The sequence below is a fragment of the Anas platyrhynchos genome, chromosome 2 (genome assembly GCF_047663525.1).
Source record: "Anas platyrhynchos isolate ZD024472 breed Pekin duck chromosome 2, IASCAAS_PekinDuck_T2T, whole genome shotgun sequence".
NCBI lineage: Eukaryota > Metazoa > Chordata > Aves > Anseriformes > Anatidae > Anas > Anas platyrhynchos.
The window spans coordinates 115,879,414-115,893,359 of NC_092588.1; the positions used below are offsets into that span (position 1 = coordinate 115,879,414).

A 13,946-nucleotide genomic window follows, 5' to 3' on the forward strand; every position below is an offset into this window, starting at 1 on the left:
ATATAAAGAGCTGTGTTTTCTGTGTGTTATTGAGTTGGCAATAAGCCATCTAATTTTCATATTTCTAGCTGCTTTGTACTCAATGTGGGATGAATGGTTAGCTTTTTGATAACTACAGATTGTTAAACTTGAATTTAAGTTAAAGATGTAAGAAAAGTTTTCGGGAAGTTCTGTGTGAAATAAAATGTCAGAGAGACATAAAACCTTCTAAAACGGGTTTGAATGTGAATGTTTTGTAAATTGGCCCTTGCTTGTTTAACTGTCAGATCAAGTAGTAAGCAGGAGTTCAGCACAAACTCAGTTCCTGAGTTTTCGCTTTGTTCTTGTTCTTTTTCCTCTCATCCTGATTCATTCCCAGGAGTGCTGAACATAGGCAGCCTACATACAACCTTCTTATCACCAATTTTTATAACTCTAGTCAAAATATGAAATATATATATTTTGCACTAAAAGTGCATTTAACCCAAATGTTTCATTTCAGCTTTGGTCATTTGCAATAATGACAGTGTAAATTATTAGTGCTTAAACTTACATACAAGATTTCATTCTGTTACTCTGGTATGTCAGTATGAGCTCTGTTAAACAGAAAGTTGTTTAAAAGGGAAAAGGTGAAAGTCCAAAGTCATGCCCTCAGAACATTGTATTGGAGAGAATTGTTTCATGCTGCAACACAAAAGAGTATGCCAAAATCTAAAATAAATCAAGCATGTTCTGGTCAATATTCTGTGCTGCCCAGCTGATTTCTAAAGTAGCCAGAAAAGTTGTAGGTTTTGGCTCTGTCTTCATAGTGCTGATTTTAAGTGTTGCTTGCAAGGTTTCTAGTTCAAGAACATGAATGCCATCCAGCTTGGGTGAAATTTTCATTATTGCACTGTTGAAACTCACTTTAAATCTGTTGGTCACCACAGTGTGGCTTATCAAACCCTTTGCAAAAACTCCTGAAGGATTTTGTAAGTAAACTATAATAATTACAGTAATTTTAATAATGTGGCAGTGTAACTTTTAAAAGAATTACAGAATAACAATTTTTTTTTTCATACCTGTACATAATCTTGTCTCTGTTTTTTTCAGGTGTGCTTGGCAGTGACAATGGACTATTTATTTGCATCAGATACTCTTATATGAAAAGATCACAGTTCCAAAGAGCTTAAACATTATTTCATCTTCTGAAACAGAATGGCGGGCTTCAAACGAGGATATGATGGAAAAATTGCAGGGTTGTATGACTTGGATAAAACTTTGGGCAGAGGCCATTTTGCTGTGGTCAAACTTGCTCGACATGTCTTCACAGGTGAAAAAGTAGCAGTAAAAGTAATTGACAAGACCAAGCTGGATACTCTAGCTACTGGACATCTTTTTCAGGAAGTTAGGTGCATGAAACTAGTGCAGCATCCCAATATTGTACGGCTGTATGAAGTGATTGACACCCAGACGAAGCTCTATCTTATCTTAGAGCTGGGCGATGGAGGAGATATGTTTGATTACATCATGAAACATGAAGAAGGTCTGAATGAGGATCTGGCAAAAAAGTACTTTGCTCAAATAGTTCACGCTATATCGTACTGCCACAAACTGCATGTAGTTCATAGAGACTTAAAACCGGAGAATGTGGTCTTCTTTGAAAAACAAGGACTTGTGAAATTAACTGATTTTGGCTTCAGCAACAAATTTCAGCCTGGAAAGAAGCTCACCACAAGCTGTGGATCTCTTGCATATTCTGCGCCTGAAATTTTACTTGGGGATGAGTATGACGCACCAGCAGTGGGTATGTCCTGTTTGAATTCAACTGTTAATCTAAATTTAAGTACCACGATGTACCACTCTGTTTCCTGTTTCAAGAGAATGCCATATGTGGAAGCCAGCTAATCGGCAAGAATTAATATTTTATCACTCAAATTACAGATGACTTAGTGTTGGAGCATCTCTAGAGGAGATACTCAAAAATTCTCAAAAAAATGCTTGAAGTTCTTTTTATAGGAACTGATGCAATTGCGTTTGTTGGAAATGACTTCTCTAGCAAGGTGAATGCAATGCTTATGCTTGTACTTCGTTAGAGGGCATGTCTCCTTTTCTGAAAAGTGTTTATTTTTTTAAAAATCCTCCCAGACAAAGTTTGTCATTCAGGTGAGCCATGTAAGAATGACATTCTTACTGCTTACATATTCTGCTGTAAGGTGCTAGGAATCTATTTGCAGTAAGTATGGACTTGAGCTTTCAAACAAGGAGACAAGAAACTAACAAGAGCTTTAACACCCGATTCCCTCTGCCCTTTTCTTGTTTGAGAACTGGGAATACTGAGTGAGTTCCAGTTGCTTTTTTTTTTTTTTTTTGTTAAGCTACTTGATAAAGGGTCAAATAATTGTATATGCTGACACGGTGTTCCTGCACACTGTTGAACTACCATTCTTGCCTTACACTTAACGTTTTTTTTAGTTATTAGATTTTACCATTGTTGCTTGAATTTTTGAATGCCATTTCATGGCTTCTAATTTTGAATAGGTATTTTAATGTGGGATTTCTGGACCTGAAAGTACTTTCTCAAATGTGCTATAATTAGGAATGTGACATGTCTTTGTTTGTGGTTTTGCAAGTCCGTGTTGATGCTACAGTTGAAAAATTATTTCTACTTGAAGTCAAATGTTTTAGAAGAGTTGGTTCTGGTTTTATCAGTGGCAAAACAGAAATCCTAATTCCTGAGTTCTTCAGTGTTTTTAGGTCTTTTAAGAATCTTCTGAAGTGTGATTGTAACTGACTGCAGTGGCCTCTGAAAGTAGATGGGGAAAATGCATTTCTTAGATACTCTATTCTATGTATTCTATACTTCTGTGGATTATTTCTTGAAAAATGTAGCAGTCAAATTTCAGAAGATGAGCCAAAACCTGAAATTTTGAAATTCCTGCTTGACTGAAAATGTTTGGAAGAAAAGGGGTGGGGATTTGGGGGGGTTGGAGGCATTGGGAAGGATTGGGTTATACATAGGTTAATGTATCTTCTCTCCTTAAAAGCATGTAGCCAGTAGGTGAGAACAGTTAATCCATGGAGGATGGGGACTTGGGAGGAATAGCAGCTTAGAATAGGTTTGTGTTTTTTGAAGGTCTGAACAAGACACGTAAACTTGGGATGCTACCTTTAAGTGGTCATCTTCTGATTTTTTTCAAGTTTATAGCTTTTGATGCTGCATTTCATATTCCATGATGATAAATTATCTGTTGTCCTACCACAGTTTTACATGTAAAAAGTTGTTATTATTGAATAAATGGTAACTGCAATGCAGATATGACATTTGTGAGGGTTACTTCTAGAAATAAATGGTAAAGTAGTGTAATCTCTCTATTCAGCTCTGTATTTGAGGGCATTACTTGAAATACAGAAACATTAGGGTTTGTCTGAAGAGCTATCTTTTTGATACTTTGCTTTGAGAGATTTTCTAGTTATCTTGGAAAGCTAAATTGAAGAGTTTAAATCTGCCTTGAGCCTAAAAGCTTTGACCAGATGGTCCAAATTGAATTCTGTAGTTAATGAAGCACACTTTGGACCTCTTAATGATAAGTGCAAGAATGGTGACATCACACAAAATGTTTCTTAGAGGAATCTGTAAGCAGTTAGGTAAACTTCTAAGTGATAGTACTGGAAGAAAATGATTTGAATCAATTGATAGAGGTGGATCTATCTACCAGTCTGTCTTATAGATGGTGGATTGATGTGAACAGTAGAAGTTAAGTGAAAATGAATTTCTTCTAGCTTACGTTTAGTAATGCTAGTTAAGCTCTAATTACCAGATTTTTTAAATAACTAGCACTGGGCAGTTTTTGTTTGTTCCTCAGTGTACAGTCCTAGTTACTAGATACTAAAATATCCTTGTCAGCAGATTGCAGTACTTCTAACTTTTTTAGTGGCAGTTTTCACCACTTTGTAATGCGCTACAAAAGGGTTGTCAGGGCAGTATTTACAGTAAACTTTGATAGTTCATATTTTCACTCTGATTTGCCAGTAAGATAATGACCTTGAACAGTCTGAATATTCCCCTCTAACCGTGGGTGACAAGGTAAGATACACCATGTAAGGTTTCTAAATATGACTTATTTGCATATTTTTAATGCAAACATTGTGGAAAAAAAAACAAAAACAAATTTTAAATCCCTCTTTTTCTCATTCAAATAGAGTTGTAGTTGGAGAATCTTACAAGAATACATGTCTGGGGAATTTATTACTAGTCCTGAAACTGAGAAATAAATTTGTGCAAGCTTTTATTTTAACCTTTAAAGATAAACTGTAATGCTAAGATGAGGTCATTGCTAGAGGACTACAAGTATGTATAAATTCAGAACTAGACATTTTTAAAAGAAGTTATATCAGTTACCAGTTACTGAGCTAGTAGTTTGCAAGGTGCGTTTATATAGCTTGAAATAGTGTCAAAGTGCTGTGAACTCATTCAGCTGTTGGGCTATTCATATTTCAAGAATAATGACTGACAATAGCAAAGAGGTTTCACCAGTTAGAATGAAATTACATTATAGCTGGACCAATCTAAAACTAGCTGCTGATGAGAAAGGAGGTCATGCTTTCTCAGTGTGACCGAATGATCCTGCCTCTTTGCAAGCATCTGCACACTTGATAATCAACTCAATTTACTAAAATGCCAAAGTAATTAAAAAAAATTGCTCTGCTTATATTCTGTTCATCTTAGGGTATGCTTCCATTCATGATAATTATTAAAAAAACAAAACAAAACACTTGCATTTATGTAAAATTGTCATTAAAAAAATGTATCAAGAAAAAATAGTATGTAGGTTTCTTGCGAGAGACTTTGTGACAAAAATGGCTTTTCTCATGTCTCTTGGATAATATTAGAATGACTAAAAAAAACTGTTTACACTTTGTTGCTACAGAGAGCTGAAATATTCAGGGCAAGCCTTTTATTAAGCTATACGCTTAATATTATGGAGAAGCTTGCTTTATGAAAAGTAACTGTTTCAGCTAGTTTAGAGATTAATCTCCCCTTTGTGAAGCTACTTAAAAGCTTGCACACTTGAAAAAGAGCCTAGGTAATTTAGGTCTGTCATTTCCTTTTGTGTTAAGGCTGCAGTTAAAGTGATGCAAGAAGAGTATTAGGTAATGATCATATGTTCTCAGGGCTTTCCAAAAAGCTCGGTTAGATAATGAGAAGTTCTGTTGCTCGTAGTTTCCCATGTTGTTTTCACACTTAGTTAAAATTTGCTCTAGTTGGAGAAAAGTGAGAGGACTCGTGTTGCACCTAAAGTTAATCTGATAAATCAAATAGACGGATTGCTTTAGATGAGATTGCCTTTCTGTCTGGGGCAGTGGTGTAATCCAGCAAACCCCAGCAGTGGTGAAAAGTAGCTACAGATGAGGAAGAATAGGGCATGCCTCTGGTAATACTTCCACTTCATTTCTCTACCAGCATCAGCAAAGATCAGATCATTAAATAAGCAGAAATCGACTCTTTTCCATGTGGTTGTTTAATTAGCTTTTCAGTTTAGTTGGTTCTTTCAGAGGAGAGCGAGATCTGCTTTAACTGCCTGGACTCTCTACGAATGGTAAGTGCTGTGTAGGCTACAGTAACTCTGGAAGGCACTGAGGCTTCTGGCAGGATTTTGTTGTAGCCAGGTATTCATTTCGTAGACGCATGGCAACGTTTGCAGAGTAAATTCAGCCTTCTGGGGATGAGAAATGTGCAAATTCAGATGGTAGGACTGGGACTGTTTATTTAGCATAGTTGAGCGTAGGCCTCTAAAATGGTGCTGCAGTACACAAATAGCAGTGAATAATTGATGATGGTGCCTACAGTGCTGCAGGCTGTCCTGTCCTCACAGCAATGCAAAGAGGATGGGGGAAGAAGTTCTTCATGAAAACATGTGGCTAACAATACTATAGTTACTCGAACTCAGTGCTAGTTGACTTTGTAGTCCAAATCTGCTTTGCTGCCTTCTTTCAAGTTTATTTTCCCGGAGTGTGTTTGGTCTTTCAGAGCTCCAGCCAGGTTTACCTGGTGCTTGAGCATTGCTAATTAATCTTGGTGACCTTATCTGGCCTGCATGGAGCTAGTCCTGGTGTTTCTGCATGCATATAGCACTTTATTCACAAACTGAATGGCTGATGTAGGCATAATGCCCAGTGGCTGCGTACAGTGACCTCTTACCCTATAAAAATGCTGAATATAAGATTTGACAGACTTGACTCAAGGGGGAAAAAAAATAGTAAGAGGTTTGTAAACCGTACGTGGTATTGAATCACTCCACATACTTGACAGCTTTTTGGAATTTTAGTATGTTCAGAATTGGATCATAGCCAGGCTTTACAGAAATAAGCAGCAAAAACTCCTTTCCATTGATTGTTTTGTTTTGAAACCCCCCTTTTTAATGTTACACTGCAATGTGTTTTGGTAGTTGGATACATTATACAGTGAGCTTGAAGGTTTGATGGTGCAGAAAGCTGAAATACTGTAGTAAATAGCTGCTTCCAGCATAGGAGGGCTTCCCCTTTTGGTATTGCTTGCATCAGTGCAGAGCTGCCTCTCCTCATGTGCTGCACTCTGTGTTGCTGACCATTTGATGAGCTGATTTGGTTAGCTAATTTGGCAGAAGACTATGTTTTTCTGCAGGCTTAACTTCTACCAGGTTAGCAAATGGAGTGGTTTGTTCACTTGTTCTGAGTGGAAGAGCTGGCGCGAAGGAAGCGATGGGAGCTTCCAGAGTTCTGGGGGAAGGTGATAGGACCTGCCCCCTTTTAGCGTGAAGCAAGTTTAGGTTAGATCAGCTCAGCCTAGCTCATTTATCTTCCCGTTCCAGGCAAGAGAAACTCATTTGACTGAAAATGGGGGTCATTCATCAAGCAGTATTGCCATTGCTTTTTTTTTTTTTTTTTTTCCAGGAAAATAACATGTTCTAACTGTTCAGGCTGAAATGCTTTTTGGAGCAAAACAGGGCTTGATGCGAGTACCTTGTGTGTTGCAGTGCTGCTGTCTGTGCTCTTCTTGTGCTAGTGGCCAGGGCTGCTCTACCTTCTCCCTGCTGTGCTGTGCTCCTCATGCTGCACTGCTGAAAAAATGAGTCAAATTTGAAAAATGAGCAGAAATGAGCTTTTTGTACTTCTCAGAAGGGGCTAATTTAGAGAATTGGTTGTAGTGTGTGTTTAGAAAGCTTAAATCTTTAGCAAGCTCATGTCATGTTAACAAAGAATTTACTTTTGTTCCATGCCAGCATGCAGCTAGTAACCTTTATTTTTAATGAAAGGGGAGTCCAATTTTTAGGTGATACTTTGATTCTAACTTTGATTCTGTTTTTTTTTCCCCTCAATCTAATTGCTTTATTGACAAGAAAATTACTTCAATGCCTCAAATTAGTCAGAGGGTTATGCTACAGGTAGAGGAGCCTTGTATTCAGAAGTGAAGTTACGATGTGACAGAGCTATAATAAAGGGTGCAAGTCTGTGGTTATGATAACTTCTCAGTAAATCCATATGACTTACAATTATTCATGCTGCCTAATATTTATGAAATAAAATTTGTATTCCATTCTGGATTACTTAATGTATGTCCTTTAATGCATTCACAAATAAATTGCTGGGTGAAGCAAAGAATAACTTCCCCAAGTGGAAGTACAGAGATGCTGTCAAGATAGACTTTGGTTACTAGCCTCAACTAAACTGCAGCTCAAGTAAGGAGATGCTTCTTAGTCACCTCCCCGTGCTCACAGGAGGACTGTTTTCACAATATTTCAAACTGCTGTTGTGGAGAAAGAATCCATTATGACAAATACGATCTCCACAAGACGAAGCTTCACTTCATATCTCTTGCAAACAAAGATTCAGATTACTTACATTCAGCCCATGACTGACTAATTTGGCAGCACGGATCTGGTGGGACCTAAATCAGTGCTGTACTACTGAGTTACAAACCAGATGCTCGAGTTTTGCTTGTTTAATCATTCATGTGCAGAGCTGTACTAAGACATTCATTTTTGTAAATAAAGCATAAATTATGCAACGTACAGCTAAAACCTTGAGGAAAAGATGGTACAGTTGATTGGAAAGTATGAAGGATATCATAGGTATCATAAGTCTTTGTGTTTTTTAATATATAAGTACTAAAGCAATGCAGTGAAATGTGTATATAAGTTGTATGTGCTATATAGACTTCAATATAGACTTAACTATTTATACTTGTGTTTTTTTTATCCTGGCTAACTTTCTTCCGGAGTGGTAGAGTTAGAAAGTTCAAGCAGATTTTGGTTTTATTTTTTTTTTTTTTACTGTAGATTCAGTAACTTCAGAGATGTGGCTAAGCAACAGAAACCAGAAGAGAGGATGCATTTCTAAATGCAGAACTGATGAATTGGTGAAACAGGCTATTTTGGAGTAAAGGCAGTGACGTGTGTGCAGTAAAACCTTTTACTGCTCGTGTGGGTTTCCTTGGTTTGTTAATGAAGAACATCAACAGTTTGTCTTCAGTAGTTTCATGCAATCAGCAAAACGCAGATGATTATTTTGAGGGGAAAAAATAAGCAATAGTTGCCAAACTGAATGAAAACAGAAATAATTTCCAAAGATAAGACCAGTTACTGATGATTATGTCTTAGTCAAATAAAATAACATATAGAACAGGCTGTTTCATCAGACAGATGAGCTAATTATGAAAATAATTTGCTAAATGCAATTTGGTATTTATGCTCTCTCTCTTTTTTTTTTGAGGGATAGGGGAAGGAAAAGATTTCTCTTGATTCTCTTGTCTGCTCTGTGCTCTAATAGCACTAATTGGATTTGTAGTGCTTTAAGACAGGGAGAGTACATAGTTCTGCCTGTAAATTTTGGAAAGGTTGGCATTGATTGCAGATGATCTCTGCCTCAGTCTTTTGCAAGGGAGAAATAAGTCCCATTTTACAAAGACTAAAGAAAAAATAGCTGAATGCTGTGGTGATGCCACAGACAGTTGCATCTCTGGAAGCCGGGGAGGTCAGTGTGTGAGCTTATTCAGAGTCTTTTTCATAAAAAGTTAAAGAATGGGAGAATATTTCAAACACTAAAAATTAAATATCCTCAGAAAATATAATCTTTCTTCCTTACCCACACTCTTCAAATTTATATTTTGTCCCGTCTGATCATCTTCCAGATTTGCCTATGCATATAGTAGTGTCGAAGTACTTGCGGTGCACAGAGATGTTGATATTGCTAACACAGGATTATTCTGTACTGTTTTCCTGCTGACTTTTAATGGATGTGTTGCAGATCTTCTAAGCTGTTTATCATAGGCTGGAAATACTTTTCTTATCCTTTTGAAGCACAAATATATCACTGATGTAACAGGCACCGTTCAACCAGTTAGCATTATGATCCCAAGCTTTACCCTTTATTATAGTGTATAATTTTTTATCACCAAGCATATAAAAATCTATCTGCAGTGTTTGTTGTGTACTTTTACTCTGAAGCTATGTTTTGGCTTTTCAGGCAATGATCTGAAGTTGTTACAAAAGTGAGTTTCCATTCTGTTTTCCATAGCCTATGCCGTGAAAATCTTAAATTTCAGTTTGTAGCAAGCACGCTTACCACTGTTATCCTTGTGAATTATTAGTCTAGACCTATTCCTGAGCCCACTGGAAGTTCCATTCCTAAATTCCAACCCAAATAAAGTAGTTCAGGATGAGGGTTTGTGTCCACATTAAAAACAACAGGCTTCAGAAATTGCCCAGTTGCTGTCTAACCCTGAAGATGCCTAGAGTGCAACGATGTGTGTGGTTTTTACATTAGTTTTTCACATTTAGCTCTGCACAGAAAAAAAACATGATACTGGAAGAGCCTTGAATTATCAGCATTCAAGGCTTATCTTCTACAGGTCTCCCCGGACTGGGCTTTCTCCCACAAACTTCCTCTGACGAGGTTGTAGCAGCAGTGGTGAGGACACGAATGTCATCAGGAATTGTCCCTGATGCTGGCTCTTGGGCCCATTTCCAGCCTTCACTTATCCACAGGCTGTAGATACCTTTGCAGTGGTAAAATAAACATGTAAGCATTCGTATCCTCTCCATAAAAGCTGTTTTTTGAGTTTCTTTGTTTACTGAATGAAGTGGCTTCTCATGGAAGATAACTATGATGTTCAGCTGTCACTGGAGTGTTTATTTTAACAGCCAACTAAATCCATATTTCATATTTCTGAAGAAGCAGGCTTCCTGCAGAAAGGTCTGTTTTAGCAACTGAACAATATGTGCTGTGTAAGCTGGAAAAAATACTTCTTCCAGTACAGGTCTGAAGTAAACAACTTTATTAAATGGACTCGGTTTGTGTAGCTAAATGCAAATCTGCCCGTTCCAAAAGGGGCATGGAAATTTAGCTTCTGACGATCACAAATTCACAGAGCATACATAAAACGTGACAAGCATCTGACTGAAGCTGTAAGGATCCTCTGTAAACTGTAACTTTCTGAAATCCACAGTGCTGATTTTAGGATTAAATCACGAACTTCAGAAGGCAACAAACGCCCGAAATGCCGAAGCCCTGCTCGGTGGCTGTGCAGATGAGCGTGGCTATCCTTTGTTGGACAAAACAGCTGCCTGCCTGCCCGGTGGTGAGGACAGGCGTCGCACAGGCAGCCGGTGACGTGGTTTGGTTTCCATGGCAGTGACTTCGTGTTATGTAAGGAAGTTGCGTGTACACAGCCCTGGTTGTCATGGTTCTGGGAATCCTGCTTCAACAGCCCCTTCCTGAGCAACATTAGTTAGCAGCTTTCAAAACAATCAGATATCCTCCAGTGCAGTTAGCTAGCTAATGCTTTTAAAGGCTAATCTCTCATTTCATTCAGGACATGGCAAGGGTGATTTCAAGCTCCCAGTGCCTGATTTTTAAAGGCTAATTCACATCTGAAGATCTTCACTGTGCTTTTGAAAGAGACCCTGATTTTGGCAACTGCAGTGCACAAGAGTCATGTGTCTTCCTTCAGCACCCTCACTTGAAGTTTTACACCTAAATATGCTAAAGGCATGCAACACCTCAGGCAGAAATTCTATTTTTTGCATCCATTTTCTGGAGAGAGTAAATTAGGTGACCTCTGGGAGGATGAAGGAATGTAAGCTACAAATGTTGTTGACTTAGCCAAAGCCAAGGAGTTGTGCTTACAAAAAAAACCCACCCTGCTCCATTATCTAGTTAAGTTACCCATTGGTAAACTTGCTGCAATATCTATATTTCAAAACTATAAAATTAAAAAACTATATTTACATTGAACTGCAAGTGGATTTTATTTTACTGGTGTAACTCATGTAATAGGTCTCAAAAAAAACAAGTGTTGTTCTACATGCAGATCCTTCCCATGTAGTTTTGTCTTCTCCTTGGGGTATTTTGACTCTGCTTGTGCAACCCCTTGGTGAACTAGTGCCACTCTACCTAGAGATGTGCTTTCTTCTCTGCTTTTAAATGTATTTTTGCAGCTTCTAATAATGTGCAAACAGTAACCTGTCTTAGCTGGGATTTTTCCTCTGAGTTGAGCCAAGTTATATAAAGTTAAGAACGTTTTTCTTCTTTAAGTGAAGGCCACCCTTGAAGTATGTTTTTGGAAGTGTGCGGAGATCTAAAGAAAAGCTTCTATACCTAAAACCTTTGAGTTATTATTCTTCTTTCCCCAGTTATTAGTGGGTATAATAACAGATGTTCTTTCTGGAAACTTTGCTTTGATGAGATGTCGGGCTCCTAATTTGCTGCTGCCCCAACATCTTTCTGGTCTGTATGCACAACTGTCTTGGCAAAGTTGATGCTTTTGACAAAATCAGAGCAGGAGGTCTTGACTGATGAGGTCTTGACTGATGCTTTCACTTTGTTTGATATTGTTTTCTCCCTTTGTAGCAGCCAAGAACACTTTGTGGGATTTAGAAATAAAAGATCAAGGTTGCCTCTTCTGCTGGTGAAAGTGGTTCCCCCAGCAGCAGGACCTATTCTTCTTTTGCTCTACCTACTATGTGAACAAGAATTCACAATAGCAGGGTACCAGCACAAGAATGGACGATGTAGTAACTTAATTGTTGATCGAAACACTTGATCAGTTGCTTTCAAACAGCTTCCATCTTCCCTAGGTTCCTTGGGATCCAGAGAACACACTTCTCTCATAATTAACAGGAATGAATAATAGAGCAGCTCTGGTTACAGGAGCACAAAACAGTATGGTAGAGCATTCCTGTGTGACTTGGTATATCATTTGGGGAAATACTAAAATTTTGTAGTCAAGCACCATAAAAAAAATAATCTCAGATTCAACTCTTACGAATGTCTCAAAGACAGCTATTCTTCAAGACCTTGAATTTTGCCTCTGTCTTTAGCCAAATGGTGCTATTCTGGAACCCATGAGTTTTTCAAAATGTACTATTATTATATTAAAGGGACAACAAACTCCGTGTCTTTATTGGAAGAATGTGCTTTCTTTTTTCTCCAAACTTTTTTTGCTGTATATTTTTCTGAAGTTGTTTGAAAAATACACATTTATGGATCTCCAGTGGAGGAAAGTGGAAAGCACAGAGACAGAATTAATTTTTTATGTGTATAGAATGACTTAAGACTAATAAATCAGGTATAAACATTAACATTTTTTACATGTACTGTACGGTCATTTAATTGTAGGTCTGTTAAGTCTTTCAAAACGATATGTGAGTATCACCTCCTATTTTGGAAAATCTGCTCTGAAGGTTTCAGCATCTAAACCTTGGATTTGGATGCTGGAAATTTGCAAGCCCACATTCTTGTTTAAGATTGCATGTAGCTGTCTGAGTAATTGTGATAGAAACACCCGTGACCGATGCAGTTCTTACAAACCAGTTCTGTTTTTCCATTGTTCGTGCAGGTTTTGTGTGGTTTTAGTCAATTTACTTTGAAAACTTGCTTAATGTTTCCCTCCCATTTTTTTAACCACTTCCTTTACACTTAGGGCCATCCTTTTTACACTGTTTGGTGCGAGGAGTGAAAAATGTGATTTTTATAGCTGAGTAAAATTACCCCGTGCTGGTTTAAACAGTGCGTTCAAGTTGTGCGTTCGTATTATTGACGCTATTTTGGTGCTTCCTGTGCTGCCTCACCCTTCCGTTTTCTCAAACACCTGCAGATGCGCTGGTTCTGATGGGCAGAAAGAAGCTTCGTTTTCCTGTTGATGCTGAATACTGCAAGGAGGTACTTTGGGTCTGAAGCCTCCTGGAAATCACAGAATCTCAGGATAGCTCAAGTGGTCCGACCCCCCCGCTCAGGCAGGGTTACCTACAGCTTTTTGCACATGACCATGTCCAGGTGGCTTCTGAGAACACCTCCAAGGAGGGAGATCCCCCAGCCTCCCTGGGCAAGCTGTGCCAGTGCCTGGCAGTCCTTCCCGTAGGAGAGGTGCTCCAGTCCTTTCGTCATACCAGGGAGCCCACAACTGGACACAGCACTACTACTACCACCATTAAGAAAAGAATATCAAATAAATTTCTGCAACCCATTGCATCTCTAACAAGGTGACAACTTGCAGCTCACCAGAAAGAGAACCTCATTAAAGATGTTGCCTTATTCTTCTGAGGGGTTGTTTGGTTGGGTTTGGCTTAGTTGCACCTGGAGTTTCAAACAAGTGATTGGCTCTAGTTACACTGGTACAGAGAATAGGCCAGGATGTCCCTTGATTTGTGAGACTACATACGAGGGGACAGGACAGGCGTCTTGAATGTCTCCTCTTTATATACCTGCAGCCATCCAAGCACTTAGCTTGGCTATACGAGGGGAGACCTGCCATTCTGTGATTCTGGAGGGCTTGCAAAGATGACTCCCAGATGACATCTGTTGTGACTTCGTACAGTCTGCACTAAAATAGGGAGGGAACACGTTAAGTCTTCCAGTGGTTTTCTTCTTCAGTTTTCACACGCAGATTAGACTGACCTAGGCACGCTGCTCCATTGCAGTCTCGCTTCATAATTATTAGCACGCTTCAG

The 13,946-nt window shown here is 38.5% G+C and overlaps 1 protein-coding gene across 1 annotated transcript in view; it reads left to right on the forward strand.

Annotated features, from left to right (window-relative positions):
* SNRK (SNF related kinase) overlaps positions 1 to 13,946 on the forward strand; it is a 41,369-nt gene that overhangs the window by 13,060 nt on the left and 14,363 nt on the right. The window contains exon 3 of the mRNA XM_038173962.2: positions 1,072 to 1,765. Coding sequence (XP_038029890.2) covers positions 1,177 to 1,765 — 589 coding nt within the window. The 5' untranslated portion in view covers positions 1,072 to 1,176. The remainder of the gene's footprint in view (positions 1 to 1,071; positions 1,766 to 13,946) is intronic.